We start from the raw sequence: 20,661 nt of genomic DNA, 5'->3' as shown, positions 1-20,661 counted from the left end.
ATTAGTCATTTAACAAGCAAAGTATTAAAGAGTGAACAAGATAACAAATACAAAACATGTTAGTATCAAACATTAAAGTCCATATTAAGTTTATACTATACTTATTCTTATACCATTAGTGTAACCTTTTCACCTTGACATAATAAACTTAGCTAGACATAATGAAAGAAAGAAAAATAGATAAACAAAATAAGAAAATAAATAAGATAAAAGTTAACTAAGTAAAGGAAAGGAAATGAAAGACATAAACTTGATATTAATGAAAGCGAAGCATAAACATTACAAAAAATACAAAGAGAGAAAGCAAGAGCATGATCTTGATCTGGAAATCAAGATGCCTAAATGCATGGCAAATGCCTCCTTTTATAGACCAAAATTGAGAACTATTGATTTGATAACTAATTAATGAGTGGGTGACCAACTCTTGACTTGGTGACAATCCTTATCTTCTTTTGTCTGTCCAAAACATCATTGATAACGTCAAAATTAGAGCCACTTGAAAACATGAAAGTTGTAGGAAATTATCTCATATTTCTTGTGTAAAAAATTCAACTAATTTCGACTTCTAGAACTCTGGATATGACTAAAATACTGAACAGTGCTTGGCTACAGGATAGATTCGGGCTTCTTTGTTGTTGCAATAATTTGGACTTGAAAATGGTCTTTTTAGATCTTGGGCTCCATATAAAAGTTGTAGGCCTATGTCTTACCTTTCCATCCATATAAAGTAGACTTAAATCTGAGACCTATAGCTCCAGATATGACTCAATTACCGAACAGTATTCCGGTTTGGATTGCACCGACATCTCTTTTCTAAGTTTGACCATCTCTTTATCCTTTCAATTTCAGTTCTTAAATTCATCAATTAATCCTTTCATTTATGTGATAGGCCTGCATTTAAAATGAACATTTACCATAAATTAAAGGTATTTTATATTATTAGATATATTATTATAAAACATGCTTTAGTTAAGGAGTTATTGATACTTCAAGTGCAAAATGATGATATAAAACCTTGATAAAAGTACACTTTTAAGTATCAATCAAATACTCACAAACCAAACATTGAATTCACACTTCTATCCCTACAGATTAGTACACCAATATAACAAGCGTGACTCACCCTATTTTACAACATCTTTCAAGCTAACTTTTATTTTAAACACATTTTAACCAAGTTGGTCACATAACATCCTAGATAACTCGTTAAGAGATATGCCTAATGTAGCTGTTAGGATCTTATAACTCTTTTCATTATAAGTGATATCAATGTCAGTATTGATAATGATAGCATCATGAAAGCATAATATTTCTAAATTAACAAACATTCTGTCAAACAATACAACAAAACATAATTCTAATTCATTAATATTTTAGGGTAAATCAAAGTGCATAGTTTATCAATAAAATCATATTGGTAACTTAATCAACTCAAATCTAAATTCATCAAATTAATTGCCGAGCACCTACATTTATCAAATTTCAATAGCATAACAAAATTATCAATCAAACTCATGTATTTCATAGCCAATTTTTTTTTATTTTATATGTAATTCAGTATAATCTATAGATTAATCTCAATCAATATTAAATCCATTAAAATAGTTATGGCAATTCACATCAACAACAACCCAAAATCATTGATTATTTTATAAAATAACCTAATTATCAACTCAAATTATATCTAATTAACTTAATCCCTAATTCAAAACCTATGTATTATATGAAATCAAATTAACACATATTAGCATAAATTACATCAAATTGATAAAGAAAAGTATTCAATACACCTCAAAATGTAGAATGTAGTTGGTAATGTTAATTGATGATGGCTATTTTGGTCAGAAATTGGATGAGCCACGATGAAGAGAGAGAAAAAATTATTGATGGCGGGGAGAAAGGAAGGGCGAATTGTTGTGGGGAGAGAGTGAAAGGAGGAAAGAATTGGAGAAAAAGGCCTTGCATATTAATTCCGAACAAAGTTGCAAATAACATTTGTGACTCGTTTGTCGCGGATGACAACAACAAAATAAGAGTCTGTAAATTTACACATAATGGATTTAACCAACATTTTTTTAGTATGTTGAAGTGATTAAGTGAATTTGTGCCCACTTAAAAAAATATAAACGCCATTTGAACAAATTTGACAATATAATTTTAGGATTATAGGTTTTTTTTTTTATAACTCTAACACTTCCTAACTTGAACCAAATATGAAGCATTACCTGCATATATATACTAATAATCATGGCAAAGCTTTATATTTTCACCATGTATCAAAACATGAATCTATATAAAAAGGTACTTGTTAGGGAAAACTAAGAATATCATGACTTTTAAGGAGTTGTAAGCTTTGAATATTTATGGTGAAAATACATGTAATAAAAAAAGCATACCATAATGTTAGGTCATTATAGAAGAATAGTTCAATGAGACCTTTTCAAATCCAGCAACAAACTTTTGAAACAGAGAAGATGAAGATAATAAAAGAAGATAAAGATAACAAGTTTTTAATTTCAAATTTATATCATGTATAAGCTAACTAATAGGATGTTTGTTGCATTTTTGCTTTACCTCTATCAAACTGAAGGTTTATTTAAAGACACCTTGAATGCATACAAAATAGTTGCAGAAGAATATATAAAAGACTCTTAAAACTTTCTCTCCAGTCTCTTTGAGATTTTATATGGTATTAAAGCTTTTGGTTTTATATGGTATTAGAGCTTTTTAAAGACCAACATCTATTTACTATTAATCCACAATGACTTCTTTATCTTCTACCTCAAATAATTATATTGATTCTCTCTTTACTATCCCATCCTTCTCCAATCTCCCATTAACTATTAGCATCAAACTCAACTCCTCCAACTATCCTGTTTAGAAAGCTTAAACCCTACACTACTCCAAAGATTATAGTGTCTTTTAGTCATCTTGATGGTACAAACCAAATTCCATTATAAGAAATTGATGTTCTTCATCCCAGCACAAGTGCTGATATCAAAATTCCCGATCCACAATATATTCAATAGCTTTGTCAAGATTCTCTAATCCTCACCACTGACACGACTAAAAGATTGATGTCTTCTCCCAAGTGCAGAAGTGTCGAAGTAATAAATAACCCGGCAAGACCGGGGTCGAACCATAGGGAGGTTAATTGTACAAATTATAAATGACAATATTACAACAACAATAATAATAATAATAACAACAACAATAATAGTATTAACAATAACAACAACAATGACAACAACAATGACAATAATAATAATAATAATAATAATAATAATAATAATAATAAGAGAAGAAGAAGAAGATGATGAGAACTTGGAGATGGAAAATTAATATAAGGATTAAATAATAATAATAACAAATGTCAAGGTTAGAGGTTCCACTAATGGTATGTCAAACAAGTATAGTATAAACTCTTATTATTCAATTGGAAACCACACACAAAGGAGGTTCCAATCAGATTATAGATTGTTAACATGATTACATTAGTCATCTTATTCGATTAATGCTAATACTTGTAAATCTCGTCAAGCATTCATGATTATAACTTATGTTAACAACAAATCAAGTTCCTTTCATAGCTCAGGTGTCGGTTATACCATACATTATGGGCTATGAAAGTGCCAAGCATTTGTTGTACCAAGTGTTATACAACATAAATCAAGATTAGTCATTTAACAAGCAAAGTATTAAAGAGTGAACAAGATTAGGCTATGAAAGTGCCAAGCATTTGTTGTACCAAGTGTTATACAACATAAATCAAAATTAGTCATTTAACAAGCAAAGTATTAAAGAGTGAACAAGATAACAAATACAAAACATGTTAGTATCAAACATTAAAGTCCATATTAAGTTTACACTATACTTATTCTTACACCATTAATGTAACCTTTTCACCTTGACATAATAAACTTAACTAAACATAATAAAAGAAAGAAAATAAATAAATAAAACAAGAACATAAACAAGATAAAAGTTAACTAAGTAAAGGAAAGGAAATGAAAAGCATAAACTTGATATTAATGAAAACAAAGCATAAGTATTACAAAAAATACAAAGAGAGAAAGCAAGAGCATGATCTTGATCTGGAAACCAAGATGCCTAAATGCATGGCAAATGCCTCCTTTTATAGGCCAAAATTGGAAACTATTGATTTGATGACTAATTGATGAGTGGGTGGCCAACTCTTGACTTGGTGACAATCCTTATCTTCTCTTGTCTGCCCAAAATGTCATTGATAACATCAAAATTGGAGCCACTTGAAAACATGAAAGTTGTAGGAAATTGTCTCATCTTTCTTGTGTAAAACATTTAGATCATTTGGACTTCTAGAACTCCAAATATTGCCAAAATACTAAACAATGCTCGGGCTGGAGGACAGATTCGGGCTTCTTTGTTGTTGCTACAATTTGGACTTGAAAATGGCCTTTTCAGATCTTGGGCTCTATATGAAAGTTGTAGGCCTATGTCTTACCTTTCCATCCATATAAAGTAGACCTAAATCTGAGATATATAGCTCCAGATATAACCCAATTACCGAACAGTGTTCCAGTTTGGATTGCACCGACATCTCTTTTCTAAGTTTGGCCATCTCTTTGTCCTTTCAATTTCAGTTCTTAAATTCATCAATCAATCCTTTCATTTATGTGATATTCCTGTATTTAAAATGAACATTTACCACAAATTAAAGGTATCTTATATTATTAGATATATTATTATAAAACACATTTTAGTTAAGGAGTTATTGATACTTCAAGTGCAAAATGATGATATAAAACCTTGATAAAAATATACTTTTAAGTACTAATCAGCCACCTTCAATGCCTCACTCACTGAAGATGTTCTCACTTAAATCATGTCTTATACAATATATCATGAGGTCTGGCTTGCCATAGAGTGAACCTTTTCCTTAATTTCGTGTGCAAAAGCTATCTAAATTCGCACTTAACTAACAAATGTTTTGAAAGGGCCTCTCTCTACTAATGTGTATTTTCTCTCCATCAAACAAATGACTGATGAACTTGCTCTTACTGGACAACCACTCACAGCTGATGACATTATCACCTATGTACTTATAGGACTTGGCCATGAGTATGATTCCTTGGTTTCTATAATTACATCTCATGTTGATCCTGTCATTCTAAAGGAGTTTTACTCATTTCTTCTCAATGTGAGTCCAAAATCAATCACAACAATCAACCACTTCAAGTTACTGCCTTAGTAAATATGGCTATCAAGCATCCTCTACAACCAAACTTGTCCTCTTTTTATATAACTTCAAAATTTCACTACTCAAATCGTAGTTATGAAATCTACCCTTATAGAGAATGTCATGCTTGTTTCAATTCACATAATAATGGTCCATCAAACTCTGTTACATGTCATGTATGTTTCAAAACAGGCCATTTTGCTTATCAATGCTATCACCATTTTGATCTTTCTTATCAGGATCAACACACTCCTAAAAACCAACCTTAAGCCATAGTTGATGCACACTACGACATTACTGATAATAAGTAATGTCCTGATACTGGATCTACCCATCATTTAACCAATAATGTAAACAACATTCATTTGCCAAATGAAGACAACAATAGTCGCGATCATATTTAGGTGGCTAATGGTGAAAGTCTAAAAATCATGCAAAATGGAACTTTCACCTTTTTTTTTCCTTCTAAATCCTTTGTGCTTAAATAAATTCTATATGTTCTTGAAATACAAAAAGAAAAATCTTATATTTGTTCATCATTTTTGTCTAGACAATAATGTTTTCTTCGAGTTTCATACTTTTTTCTTCATTGTAAAGGATTACTTAGGAAACATTTTGCATCAATAAAGCAATTTCACTAGCTCATCAAAATAAAAATTCTTCTATTTATTCTGAATGTCAGTTGGCTAAAAGCCATGTTATACCCTTTAAACGTGTTTATGTTTCTGTTTTGAAACCATTGCAATTAATATACTCAAATGGTTAGGGGTTGACTCTTGTTTTATCTACCACTGGTACACATTACTACATTAGTTTTCTAGATGATGCAACTAAATATTTATGGCTATTTCCTTTAAAACTCAAATATGATGCATATCAAACTTTTATTTGTTTTCAAAATACAGTAGAATGCTAATTTGATATAAAAATAGAGGTCTACAATCAAATTGGGTTGGTTAATATTATAGCCTAAATAAATACCTACAAATTCAAGGCATTAATCACCAAATCACCTGTCCCTATACCCATCAATAAGTTGGGGCAATTAAAAGGCATCACAGACATTGATAAAGTAGGTTTATCTTTACTTGCTCATTGAAAATTACCACAAATATTTTGGAAAGATGTTTTTTTAGCTCTTGTTTTTATTATTAATAGATTACCTACACCTTTTAAAAAATCTTTCACTATACAAAATGGTTAAAAAAAAAAACAAATTATCATTTTTTACGTGCTTTTGGTTATGCTTCTTCGCCTTATTTACACCTTTACAATAGACACAAAATGGATTTTTAATTCAAAAACTGCATATTTATTGGGTATAGTACTAATCATTAAGGATACAAATATTTAGATGTCATTATAGGAAAAAATTTCATCTCCCATCATGTTGTCTTTGATGAATCTATTTATCCATATACAGTTTTTAAGTTTGCTATGTTTATAAAAAAATTCAATCTTGTTATCCTCCTACCAAATCTTCAATTATCACCCTCTAGTTCTCTTATCTCTATAGGTACAATTATTCAGAATCCTGCACAAAGTCATCTGCATATGGCCTTAACATCAAGCCTTTCAACTGATCTTCATGTTGATTCTAGTTCTCATACTAGAAATGATACTCATTCTTAGTAGCAAAATAACATCCTTCCCTCCAAGTTACCTTCTTTACCTTAGCAACAGACTCAAAACAAAGACCCCATGATCACAAGAAGCATGAATAACATCTGTAAACCAAAAATCATATTTGATCGACACATTCGTTATTCAATTCCCAAAGCACTTATGACCACAATCCAAAAAAAACAGAGAACCAACTTGTTGTTCAACTACAATCAAGCACCACCATTGACATGAGGCCATGAACAAAGACTTTAATGCCTTTGTTAGCAAATGGAATTTGGACTCTAGTTCTTAAATCACCTAATACAAATAAGTGTGCAAAATTAAAAAAAAAGAGTTAATGGTGGTATTGAGCGTTCCAAGACATGCTTAGTCACAAAAGGATTTCATTAACAAGGGGGTGTTAGGTGAAACATTCAATCCTCGTGGTTATACCATCCACTATTAGATTGGTGTTATCCCTAGCAGTTTCTTGTAACTGGTATTTTTGTCAAATCTATGTGTAAAATACATTTTTACATAGACTTCTACAAGAGAATGTCTGGATGACTCAACCCCTATGATTAATTCATCCTGAATTGTCTCACCATGTCTGCAAACTACACAAATCTCTCAACGGTCTTCATCAGACACCATGAGCATGGTTCTCTCAGTTAACTGATCATCTGTAAGCTATTGGCTTTATCAACAATCAGGCAGATTACTCTATATGTTTATTTAACCGTGTGATTAGCGTGCTATAGAACAAATTTGCAGTAAAAGACGTTGAAGAATTGAACTTCTATTAGGCATTGAAGCAATTAAAAACAATAATGGCTGAATCTTTTTACCCGCAATAATATGAACAAAGCAAAGTCGTGCTTAACTCCCATGTCCACCCCACAGTCATTAACAAAGTCTGATGGAATACCTTTTCACCTTTTCATAACTCTCATTTGTATCGCAGCATGGTTGGTAGGCAGTATAGTTGGTGGACTGCAATACATTTCCTTCACCTGGCCTGGTGTTGCATTTCCAGTTCATAAGGTTAGCAAATATATACATCATCCATTTGAATCACATTAGGCAACTATAAAATGCATCTTGTGTTATTTCAAAAACACAATCTCTCATGCCCTTCTGTTGATTCAACCCGGTCCTGCTATAAAACTTCATACGTTCAGCAATGCAGATTAGGCATCTGATCACGATGACAAACAATCAGTTAGTGTATTTTATGTTTATCTTGGCAATAATTTAGTTTTATACGGGTGCAAACAACAAAAAATTGTTGCTCGAAGTAGTATTGAAGCTGAAGAAAAAGCTCTTGCAAATGTTGCTCAAGAAATTCGATGGATAAAATCCTTGCTCACTAATCTTCATGTTCAGCTTGTACATTCGCCAATTCTTTGGTGTGACAACACAAAAGCTACTTGTTTGACTAGCAATCCTTTATTACATGCTCACAAAAAACATATTGAAATTGACTTCCATACAAAACATATTGAAATTGACTTCCTTTTTATTCATGATCAAGTTCTACGTTGTCAACTTCATGTTCAATTTGTTTCCAGAAAAGATCAATATGCAGATGCCCTTACAAAACCATTGTCTTCCACTTAGTTTCTTCTCCTGCGTGACAGTCTCAATGTTCGTTCCTTTCCCTTTCAACTGTGGAGGCGTGTAGAAGAACAAGTCAATGAGACCTTTTCAAATCCAGCAGCAGACTCCTGAAACAGAGGAGATAAAAGTTTTTGATTTCAAATGTATATCATGTACAGGCTAACTAATAGGATGTTTATTGCATTTCTACTCTACCTCTGTCAAACTGAAGTTCTATTTAAAGACACCTTGAATGCATGCAAAATAGTTGCAGAAGAATAAACAAAAGACTCTTTAAACTTTCTCCCCATTCTCTTTGAGTTTTTATAGTCATAACTAAGTCTTATTTCATGCATGATGAGTGTAACATACTTTTCTCTATTCACGTGAACTAAATTAAGTGTAGTTGTATTAATTCATAATCTAACTCTAGCATCATGAGACAAAAATCATGATCAAAGCAATATTAAATTTAAATGATAGCAACTAATGTAGTTTCATGATTGCAAAAAAAAATGATGATCATTGGCAATTAACCTATCTGGTCAGAGCTTGATTGTGAACAAACCGAAAGAGGGATGGATGAGAGTGAGGATTAGAAGGAAAGAAAATGCAAATCACTTTGGAAAGGCAAGCCAAAACGAATCAAAAAGCAATTCTGATGCAAGAGAAGCAACTTCCTATAGATTCAAGAGGTGATAAAGAGAAGATGTAATGACAGTGAGTTAAATGCACAATCATGACAGCCTATCATAATACCCATAACACTAGCCCAAAGGTTCAACCAAATGAGAAAAATACACAAACCATTTGAGCTAGCTTGTTAAAAAAAATGGCAATCATTAATGCTCTCTAAAATAAAACTGAAAAAGACACAAAAAACAAGCCTGTAAAGGTGTTGGTGCCATGGCATAAACAAATTCTTCAAACATCCCAATTTTAAAATACAGACAATGAGCAGGTGAGATGCTACCTTTTAAGCAAGGCATTTCCAATAGGAGGCTCCATATGTCTACAAGTTACAGAAGCAGGCCACATAAAAATATAAGCAGCTATAGGCAGCAATCTCTCAATAAAATTCTTTCCTATATCAAAATATAAAGATCCATGATTTGGAAAAAAAAATAAAACTATAAATCTCCTTAGGTTGGCAGGCCAAAACAAACCAGCAAGCAATTCTGATGAAAGAGAAACAGCTCCCAGGAAATTGAAGAAACAAAGTGAAGATGTAATTGCATCAGTTGATGTTGTAGCACATAAAAAATAGAGATTATACATCGATGTATCTAAGCATCAATCTAAAATCAAGAGCCAATTGTCTTCCTCGTCAACAAATATATGAGAAGATCTAACAGAAAGATGAAAGGAGGTGAACATGGAAATATGTATCTGGCAAGAGAAGGAACAAAACAAATCGATTCAACCATCCTAACAAATTGGCAAACAAATCAAACTCGATCAAAGAAGAAACAAAGGCAAATCCTATAAAAAAAAAAAGGAATCCACAACCAAGAACTCAAAGCAAATTAATCTCAGAAATAAAAACTCATAAAAAATATATATAAAAAGAAGGTCGCATGCATTATATCCAAATATGAAAAAAAAAAAGCATAAAAGATTCAGGGTTTCAAAGAGCTCATCTTTTTTAGGTTTTCCTACATTTTGTGATCCATCTCAGAAGCTGCATAGTCAGTAACAAAATCTTCAGCATCACAGAGCAGACCTTATTTTATGCATCTTTTGCTCCTCCAATCCAGTCACTCTCGATTCTTTCATCGTCGAATGTAGATTAGAGTCCTACCTGCCTTTAGATTCGAGAAATTTAAGCAATTCTTTCAAAGAACTGGGAGACATGAGATTTGGGATGAAAATTTTTATCTAGAGCCTTCGTCTGTTCTTTCTTGAAAAAGAAAGGGGCGAACAAAAAATATGTGATTTTAGGTTAAAAAAATTAAAAATTAAGGGGTTTTGAAGCTAGACAGCTATGTAAATATTTTTTTTTTAAAAAAAATCATGTTGCAAGTACGCAATGGCATCCACAATGATCCGTGTCGCTGTGTCCTGGGCAGTATTTGGAAATGCTTGCGTTTCTAAAAAAATTAATTTTTTTTTAATTTTTATTTTTATTAAAATTTAATATAATTTATACATTTTAAATTTTAAATTGTTTTAATATAATAATATTAAAAATATTTTTTAAAAAATAAAAAAATATTATTAATATGTATTTTAATATAAAAAATTATTTAAAAAATAATTGGCAGTAAACTATCAAATACACTTTTAATACTATGTTTTAGCCACAAAATTATTTATTATTATTAATTAATTAATGTTAATGCTAATCTTTAGACTTTAAAGGTAATCTCAAATTCAGCTTCTCCCTTCCTTGATAATTTATTAAGGATGTCCCAGATAATTTATTATTAAAGATGTCCCAGCACCGACTGGATAACTATGTAAGAGAAAGGTGCTTGCCCTTCTTCCATGCTTTGAAAAACAACAATGACTTAACCATCTTGGATAACTATGTAAGAGAAAGGTGCTTCCCCTTCTTCTTTGAAAAACAACAATGATTTAACTATTTAGATGGTGACCAAGTAATAAAAACTTGATATTAAAGGGTTTACTCTCTTTATAATCTCAGATTCGAATCCTTGGTTGCTCATATGATGGTCACTGGAGGCTTACATGATCGTTAACTTCAGGACCCGTGGGATTAGTCATGATACGCGCAAGCTGGCCCGGACACCCACGTTAATCTAAAAAAAAAAAAACAATGACTTCTCTTAGCTCAGAATTCATCTCCTCCGTTAAAAGTTTTGTCACAACAATCAACACCGCTTTGATTCGGGAGATGCAAAGATCAGTACACTACACCTGCAAAAATCTTCATATCGCCGAAACCAGGTACTTGAAAATGGAGCTGACCCTGGTACAGGCTTAGGCCTTGCTTTCATGCGCACCCAATCATTGTCTTTGCATACCAAGCATTCAAACGAATCCTTCTTAGACTGAGGAATCTCTGGACGGAAGTTCTACGAGAGCGGCATTTTTCATTTTGATCTGCGTTTTTCTCCAATCAAGAAACAGCAGCAAAATGTTAAAGGCCGTCTCCTTCAGCAACAAAAGACGAAGTATAGCTCCAAACACCAATTACTATCTCCCTTCGCACTACATCAAAACATGACAAAATACGAGGCTTTCATGCCAATGCCATCATTGGTGCATCGCCACTGCCATCTCAGTCCCACTAAATACAGTGTTCCATACATTTACATGTACGACAACGGGAACAGACCGAAATACAAATCTGCATTCTTTAGTACAAAGTATGGAAACATATATATTTTTCCACGTATATTGAAATGGTCATGTCAACGCTATGCACTGTATCTAAATATGCTAATAGGTCTCGTCAAGGAAGTTATAGTTCAAGATGCCACAGAAAGTACTTGGTGGGAGGGAGGAAATAATAAAAGACACCCATGTGATACCAAACGAACAAATATTTAACGTAACTGTGAAATTCCGATTCTTGCAAGTGTCACAAGGATGAAATACACAGCTGAGAATAAATAGCAGCCATACTGAGGGGATGATGGTCATTCCCATACATTTTAAATGCCATTCCACTATACAAGAATACACGCAACTTTCATTGCTTCAAATTGGTATCTATATACAGAAGTTGCAATGAGAGAAAATGCAAACCAGGAAGTCTCGAGGTCTACTGTGAGTGAACTATGTCTCCACTTCATACAACAGGGTTGCTTCCCTTCACCAAAAAGGACACCACCTGAAAAGTTAAACGTAGAAGTCATCAGTAACAAAGCCTGATAACTAGTAGAATTGTTCTTTCAATCAGTGCAAAATTAGATGACGAGAATGGCATGAAACAAACTTTTTATGATGAAATTAAAAGTGAAAAGGAATTGTTCAATGCCACCTTCGTTCAGCTGTCATTTCTGCTAAGAAGTTAAATGAAACCATGCATGTTATACCAACAACAGCAACACTGACCCGCTTGTCATCTTTAAACACATACTGGCCAGTGTTTGCCACCTTGTTACAAAACTTTGAGTGTGCATAAAACAAGTAAAAAAAGGCGGGAAGGCACAGTGGCATCATACCCAACATAATTTTGGCACAGATTTTCATGTGATGTGGCTTGAATAATTAATTTCTGAACTTGCAATTTAACAGATAAGCCATGATCTACTTCATGAGTATCTCCAGAAATTGAGCTGTGATCTACTGCATGTTGGATAGAGCTTGCAGTAAATGAAGGAGCGGAGAAATCACGTCCAGTCAGTTTATTACTCATCCGGGCCATGACAACCACAGCACGTTCATTCAAAACTTCATTAGCATCACCAAGCTGATTAACAGCCTACATAAAACCAAATGAATATATAAACATCATTGAAGAACATTATTGCAAAGGTTCCTACATTTAAGATAATATATGATACCTGAAGAAGTTCCCTCTCACGAGCACTGCGTTGAGGTTGAGGGAGCTCTCTACTAGGAGCAGATTCCTCGGCCTTCACAACAGCAGGGACATGACTATTGGTGAACATTGACATTTGTGGGACCTCATTAAAGTTGAAAAGGCGCCAATTGATGAGGGGATCATGAACAAAAGCCTGAAAAATAGGGGAACCAGATTGACTTACCTTATTGTCATTTCAACAAACAAGAATCTATATTTTCCTTTTAGCATTGTATTGAAAACCAGACCAATATATTAACCAACTGGAAACCTTCACCTTTTTTCTTCCTTGAACTGGATATATTCACCTCAACACTATAAATTTCTTATAAGTTAAGAAACGACACGTATACTTGTTTTTCACACAATTAATAGTCTTACAATGTTTGTAATATTGCAAATTTTTAAACTTCTTGCATACTTAACGATTGCTGTTGCTTTCACCAGTATCCACTGTTCTGCAAATGTGGACTTTCAGAAGATATTCAAAGCATGCAATTAATTTGATCTTTGTTTCCCTCTGGAGTAGGCTCATAGAAGTACTAAATAGAAAAATAAACTGCAGTGTTCATACCTCCATCATGGCCATAACACTATCCTTGTGTGTACGGAGAACTTGCATCACATTTTCACAAGTAGAGCGGAAATTGCCCTCTATACCACTAACCTCCATAGCTTTCAGAAGCATTCTTGTCAATCGGAAAGGAACCTACATTGAAAATATAATTTTAAGCATACTGCCACATTTTAAATTCAAAGAACCATCATGTGCATTAGGAAGTGTATGATAATGCAGTTTTTCTAGAATGCACCTTCTCAGGAAACTTTTCCCGGTTCATTGAAGCTTCAAAGCAATCTCCAAAGTCAATATGCAAGATCTTCCCGCTGCAGAACATAACAAGTATGATTAATCCCATAAACTAGCACTATTCTTTCCTCTGCTTTGTTCTAATCATTATATACCTGTAGCGATGTAGCATAAGGTTACTAGGGTGTCGATCACCTAAACCAAGAAGGTAACCAACCTGAGAAAAAGCAATTAGCGTTAAATAATTAACATGTTTCAAAAAATCAAAAACTCAACAATAAAGAGAGAATTAAAAGAAAAGGATTGTAGGTTCCCTGAATCAAAACAAAGCAGCTTTATTAATTTATTTGGTAGAAACAAAGCAAGGTTAAAAATCCTAGAAGACAAAAGCACGTGAGATGGCCAGCAAAAACTTCTTTGGCTAGGAGTTAAAACATTGAATCCAACAACTAGATGCATCAAGACCTTATTTCCCTGTTCATAATCTGGAACAGTTCAAAGGCATAAAGGACAGGATGATTTGGGATCATCTGCTTCTGTCCTAAATCTTTTAGACATATGGAACCAGAAATGATTGTCAAATTATGGCCAAAAAGTCATACCCAGTGAAGTATTCAAGTTAACCAAAAAACACAATTCAATTATTTGGCAAGTTTGTTTGGAGAACTTGCCAGCTAGAATGGCAATATAATGACGTTCATTGAGAGTTTCATTAATCAAGGAATGGAATCCTTTAAGAAAGCTGTTAAATAATACAAGGCAGACACATAATATATCCATGACTGCTAAACATTAATACAAGGTGGACACATACCATGCTCATGACTGCTAAACTCCGTGTGTAATTTGTTCGCCTTTCTAGCCATACCTCAGAAGTGCGACTTTTTAACCAAAGAACCTGGCAGATAACATTAGTTGGTAAAGTGAAATAGTTTCCACAGGGGAGGAAGAAATAAATATTGAAGAGATGAATAATACCCTAGCCAGGTCATTCCCTTCAGTATTGTCAAGAGCATACTCAAAGACTTCAACTTTAGCTATGAGAGGTAAATTGTCATAATCCGGAGCGAAACTGAGCATGTATTTGTGCTCTTGATTTAGGGTGATCTGAAATGATTACGACAAACAGGAATCCATCAATTGCAGCAGTCTCATGACAACATACCGACATAACCATATACTAAATACATGAAGGCAGATACTTCAACAGTCATCACCCCACTACTCCATTACTCACAAATAAACTTTAATGTACCTTTCTGGCATCCCTATATTCTCGAATGAGATGGTGTAGTGTGTCACAATTAGGAACCCATTCAATTAACCCACTGTTTGGAGATAATGGAATTACAGCATATCGGTGAATAGACAAATCCTTCTCAACAGTTTTTCTCGAATTCTCCAGCAGAGTATTCACCAATCCAAACAGCTGACAACAGCCAACAGATTTTTAGCATTAAGCAGCAATTAGACCCAAATAGTAACATCTAGCACAACAGAGCACAATAATAAATATCTCAAGCGCAAAACATAGTTTACCTGCATTACACGTTCATCTTGGCGCAAATCTTCATGTCCCTTCAGTAAGAAGGCATGATCTTCCCCATCGCTCCCATGAATAGTCAATTTCCGGGGTCGCTGTTTTGATGTTATGACAACAAGCTCAGGTGCAAATGATGCTATTGTTACTACTGGTGAATCTGAAGCATGAGACACCAAGTTGAAGGATTAGCCAGGAAACTGAGGTTTGATAATTAATAAGACTTGTAACTAGGATTACCAGCACGATATGTTCCAGGAACAGCAAGCTCCAAATTACGGCATTCTACCAGCTCAGGAGAAACAGACTATTTTTCCACAACCAGAGAATGGTAAGTTCCATTTCAATAACAAGCTAAAAATCAACATAAAGATATATCATTCTTGCCTGGAGGTCAAGAGTCGTCATGACTTGAAGCTGCTTGTCTATTCGTCTGAAGACATGATAATATAGATCCCATGCCTGTTCAAATCATAGTTCATATCATTAGCTTCTTCTCAGTTTTGATACAAGCACACACCTCCCCATCCATAGCTGCAACTAAGCAAGCCTAACATGTGACTAGATTACTTCAGCAATGGAAAAAGATATTCCTCCTCTCGATATTTTAGGTGTATTTCTAGTTCTTCGTTCATACATATGGAACATATTTTCATTCAAAACTTCCTTTCCCATCAAAATATATATATATATATATATATATATATATATATATATATATATATATAAACTTTATCAGTGAAAGGTATGTTCCACAAGACACAATAGGCCAACCATGCTAACCATGCTGTATAGGACTGAATCTCGGGCAAGAAAACAGCATACCCATAAAATGAGTGTGGTTGAGATGTGCATGCTAAGATGGTTAATGGCAACAAAAAAAGAAGGAAATATTAGAAATTAACCAATTTTCCAATGTTCAGAAAATTGGAGATAAAATGAGAAGAATGACTAAGATGATTTGGGTATGTTTAGAGTAGGCCACTAGAGGCATTCAGTCAGAGAAATCAAAAGGAGAATGTGGAAGGAGGAGGGAGACCAAACATTGTGGATGGAAGTGGTATCGAATGACTTAAACAGCCTTAATATGGAGATGGATATGGTTTATGATTACACCAAATGGTGCAAAAAGATACATGTAGCTGGCCCTGACTTGTTAGATTAAGGCTTTGTTGTTGTATCAGCATTTAGACAGAGGAGAAAGAGTATATTAACAATACTCTAAAATATATGGGGAAAGAACTGTAGTAATGAATAGTTCCCCCATAAAAAAAACCTTTGCCTTTGTTTTTTTTTTTTCTTATATGGTTTTTTTTCAATTAATGTTTTTTAAAAATTTTATCCTTTAATATCAAATTTGTTTTTTATTAGATTATCCTACTCTCATGACACATTGCGGGTTTAGTAAATTAACCCAGTTGGCTAGGTTTTTCTCTCCTAATTTAACCTGTTTTTTCCAATTTTATCCTTTAATATTTGGTTAATTGGAAATACGACTTCATGATTTGTTTTATTAGCTTTCTATTATGTTAATTTGGTCTCATGACCTAGGAAAAGTGCTTAACAGGTTAAACCGAGTTATTTAGAGTTGTTTTTTATGTTTTATTTAATTTATTTATTTATTTAGTTTTATTATTCAATATTGGATCGGTTGGGAATTGATCTTCATAATCTGTTTTGATTTATTTTCCATATGTCTTAGTCTCGTGATCAAGGTAACGTGCTTTAGTATTTTAACCAAGTCATTTTTTTATTTTCTTTCCAAGAGATTATCTCGATCTCATGTCCTTCAACATTGGATTTGATTTTTATTGAGTTGTCCCCATCTTATTACCCGAGTTTGACAAGTTAATCTTGTTGACATGTTTTTTCTTTTCTTTTTTTTAACTGAAACTTTTTTTTCTGATTTCATGATTTAATATTGTGTTTGATTGAGAATTACACTTTATGATTTATTTTGATTTGATTTTTATAAGGTTATCTCAATCTCATTACCCGTAAATAATGCATAACGGGTTAAACCCATATTACTCAGCTTATTTTTGTGTCATTTTTTTAATTAAATTTTTTACAAATTTTATTGTTCAACATTAGATCTGACAGGATCTATTGGGAATTGAGCTTCATCATTTGTTTTCAATTGCTTTTTATTGAGTTATCTCAATCTCAAGACCAGAGTTATACATTTGGCAAGTTAATTTGGGTTAAACTAAGTTGTTTGTTTATTATTTTATTTCTATGAGGTTTTCCTGGTAGCATGTCTAGGTTTGATAGATTGAATTGGGTTATTTTTTATGTTTTTTTAATTGATTTCTTTTTTTAAGTCTCATCCTTCAACATTGAATTGATTGGGAATTGAACTTCATAATTTGCTTCAATATTCTTTCTATGAGGTTATCTCGGTCTTATGTTTCGAGTCACAAGTTTAATAGGTTAACTCAAGTTGCTTTTTTAGGTTTTTTTTTTTCAATTTCATCCTTTAGCACTGAGTTAATTGAAAATTAGGACAGGTTAACTCAAGTTGCTTTAGCACTGAGTTAATTGAAAATTAGGCTTTATAATTTATTTTGATTTGTTTTTTATAGGATTATCAGTCTTACAACTTGGATCACGAATTTTACATGTTAACTAGAGCTGAACAAAGTTAATACAATAAGTTATTATCTTAATATTAAAAAAATATCATCTTGAAAATTTTTGGGACAAACTATGTTTTTACGGGTCATTCAGGTTACTTTTGGACCTATAAAGTCAACCAGGTCACATCATGTCAACCCCTGTAAGGTTTAAATTTTTGTCCACTAAAAAAAATAAGCAACATTTGATCATTTTTCCTATGTTCAAGAGAAATTTGACCTGACCCACAGCGTAGCACGGGTCAATGATCTAGTTTCACCTAAACTATATCCTTAATGGACTTGGCTTAAACTGCAACCTACAAGGGTGACTGCATGCAAGACAAATGCATGTATTGTTGTTTAGATTGTTCAAACAACAAAACTTGAAAAATAATAGAAAGTGAGTAAATTAAAAGAAAAAAATAGCTCGTGAATCACAGGTAAAGAAGTTCTGGTAGTCTAATGAAACTAAGTGGCACTCTAAAAATTTGTTGATGTTTTTTATGCTTTGACGTGAAAGTTATGTATAAAAGGCAACAAGGAAAAGATCCATGTTTGCAAATCTGAAAATGGCGATCAGAAAAAACAATGATTTTCCAACCAAACCATTCACCTCTAGGCAGATTCATGCACACACAAGAAACGCTTGTCATTTTCTTAACTAGCAGAAAAGACCTAAATAAAAACTCACATAAATCATTCCCTCAAGCTATCATACCTGAGTAAGCTCCGCCTCTTTTACAGTTCTCTTGTACTTCATGCAACAGTCCCATGCCTCTAACAATTCATGCCGGTATGCCTGCAGTCATAACAGCTTATGGTTATCAGCTAAATGTATAAATGAAACAGTGTGCCATAATGCTAGATGCTTCAAGAAATGACCCGATTCAAGAATTATAAATAGGTTTCAAGATTCAGAATAGAAACATGGCACATTCGGACTAACAAAAGGCAACATCCAGAATTCAATAATTGAACTGTGCTTAAAAAATCAAAACAGTTTCAAAATAAGATCATATGCACTGATAGCAGGTACCACAGAGCAAAAATATTATATGACTACAGCAATAATATTAATAGCAACCTCAATGAATGCTCTCTCTTTTATAGTAATATTCTCCTTCACAGCACCCTCCTCGAGCATTTTATGTAGAGGCTCTAGCACCTTTAGCATTCCCTCAATGTTATGTTCGCCGAAATACAAACGACTTGCTTCTTCCAGTCCCTCATGCCACATTTCATGCCAAAGTATAGCAACTCTAATTAATTCCGTCGATACAAGTTGTGCCTGCATATAAAAGATCATTATTAAGATAAACCAAACTACAACAAACAATTAATCAATTGCAAATAGACACTTAATTAACCTGATCCACAAGCACACCACTATGCTTTCGAACTTTGTTTACCACTTCCTCAGCAGCTGCTTTACGTAAATTGCTTATAGATTTACAAGCCACAAGAAGAGGATACATAAGAGCCTGCAAAGATATCAGTTCCTCAAACACATGCAGAGGTCCAGAAGCATTTATCTCAAGAATCTACATGCAAAGTAAAACTTGTGCATCCAAAGTAACCTTTATGAACGTATTGGAATAGATTCCACATGTTGAATAAAGAAAGATTCCCACCTTTTAGGTATAGAGTAGCCAAAATCTAGTTACTGCAATAAGAATTTTTAGAACTTGTGTTTTTTACTTCAATTCAATTAGGATTTTCTCACTTTCAGAAGTTTTTATCCATGCTTAAATAAATGAAATACAGCAGAATATTAACTCAAAGAAACAATAAACAAATAACATTTTATAGTGCAAAATTGAATTGAAAAAGTCCTGGATTTTTAAATGGAATTCTAGATCCAATGCACAAACTCAACAATTTTATATCTCAGTTCCTCCATCTAATAGTAAAACACCATGGTTATCAATTTGGAAAGCATCAAGCGGAAAATGCTCACCTGTGGATGACTTTGTCCAATTCGCACAAGTAGTGACTGAATTAGTTCTCTTACAGCATGGGTATTTGAATGTATCCTGGCAATAATTTGAGGTAGAACAACAAGCCACGTGTTGATATTAACATGAGAAAATCCTTTCTGCAGTGCCATCTGAACTTCTGCACTAGCTCCATGGTTGAACCACAAGGTAAGAAGGCGGAGTATATCCTGAAAAATATAGCACAATTAATAACATATCAGGAAAATGGGAAACAATGCATAATAAAAACACTCCTCTCCCTTGCAAAAAATGAAGGCATCACGATATAAATATATACCAACAGTATTAAAAATGATCATATACATGCCAAGACATCTCCATATAAATTTGAAAGTACAAACTGCGGTTCATTGAAATTATGACCAGATTCCCACCATAATCTCCATCTCTTGCAACAACAAACAAGAAGCCTATTCAACAGATAGTGACTAAAGCTATAATGTTGAAAGAACAAATAGAAAAGTCAACAATGAAAAGACCAAAGTTTATAATGAAAGCTTCAGTTAATAGATGGTGTCCGCTTTCTTTTAGGAAGCCTATATATGAGTATTATTTACCTGTAAACTATCATCAACCCCTTTAGCATTTGCTGCACAGGCTATTGAATGAAAATATCCAGTGACCGCAGAAACAACAAACTGTGAGGCCACATTTGGTAACCCTTGTAATGTATACTGTGACATCACTGCTGTATTGAACAAAGCCCATGAGTGCCATGCTTTTCCCCATTCAGTCGCATACTGGGTGGCATTCCTGAATGATGAAAGAATCTCTGCCAAAA

At 33.2% G+C, this 20,661-nt stretch overlaps 1 protein-coding gene and 2 long non-coding RNA genes across 4 annotated transcripts in view; 1 reads left to right on the top strand and 2 right to left on the bottom strand.

Moving 5' to 3' along the window:
• Window positions 1-8,150: 8,150 nt before the first annotated feature.
• On the bottom strand, window positions 8,151-10,457 carry LOC105129775 (uncharacterized). The gene is made up of 2 exons (XR_843120.1): window positions 9,771-10,457; window positions 8,151-9,650 (listed from the first exon to the last, which is right to left on the bottom strand). It is a non-coding gene; the product is annotated as an uncharacterized LOC105129775 (long non-coding RNA).
• Window positions 10,458-11,208: 751 nt separating this feature from the next.
• On the top strand, window positions 11,209-12,107 carry LOC105129773 (uncharacterized). Its single transcript, XR_843119.1, has 2 exons — window positions 11,209-11,654; window positions 11,722-12,107. It is a non-coding gene; the product is annotated as an uncharacterized LOC105129773 (long non-coding RNA).
• LOC105129774 (serine/threonine-protein kinase TOR-like) overlaps window positions 11,914-20,661 on the bottom strand; it is a 29,928-nt gene continuing 21,180 nt past the window's right edge. For both annotated transcript variants that reach the window (XM_011031982.1, XM_011031983.1), the window contains exons 41-57: window positions 20,438-20,652; window positions 19,841-20,047; window positions 19,251-19,364; window positions 18,968-19,171; window positions 18,602-18,682; window positions 15,653-15,727; window positions 15,506-15,572; window positions 15,265-15,425; window positions 14,981-15,154; window positions 14,704-14,832; window positions 14,540-14,623; window positions 13,881-13,942; window positions 13,730-13,802; window positions 13,492-13,626; window positions 12,898-13,071; window positions 12,556-12,815; window positions 11,914-12,221 (exon numbers count right to left, since the gene is read on the bottom strand). In XM_011031982.1, the coding sequence (XP_011030284.1) occupies window positions 12,203-12,221; window positions 12,556-12,815; window positions 12,898-13,071; window positions 13,492-13,626; window positions 13,730-13,802; window positions 13,881-13,942; window positions 14,540-14,623; window positions 14,704-14,832; window positions 14,981-15,154; window positions 15,265-15,425; window positions 15,506-15,572; window positions 15,653-15,727; window positions 18,602-18,682; window positions 18,968-19,171; window positions 19,251-19,364; window positions 19,841-20,047; window positions 20,438-20,652 (2,234 nt within the window). In that variant the 3' untranslated portion in view covers window positions 11,914-12,202. The remainder of the gene's footprint in view (window positions 12,222-12,555; window positions 12,816-12,897; window positions 13,072-13,491; window positions 13,627-13,729; window positions 13,803-13,880; window positions 13,943-14,539; window positions 14,624-14,703; window positions 14,833-14,980; window positions 15,155-15,264; window positions 15,426-15,505; window positions 15,573-15,652; window positions 15,728-18,601; window positions 18,683-18,967; window positions 19,172-19,250; window positions 19,365-19,840; window positions 20,048-20,437; window positions 20,653-20,661) is intronic.

The sequence above is a fragment of the Populus euphratica genome, unplaced genomic scaffold (genome assembly GCF_000495115.2).
Source record: "Populus euphratica unplaced genomic scaffold, PopEup_1.0 scaffold34.1, whole genome shotgun sequence".
Classification (NCBI taxonomy): domain Eukaryota; kingdom Viridiplantae; phylum Streptophyta; class Magnoliopsida; order Malpighiales; family Salicaceae; genus Populus; species Populus euphratica.
Note: the sequence above shows the minus strand (reverse complement) of the source record. Positions and strands in the feature narration are given on the sequence as shown.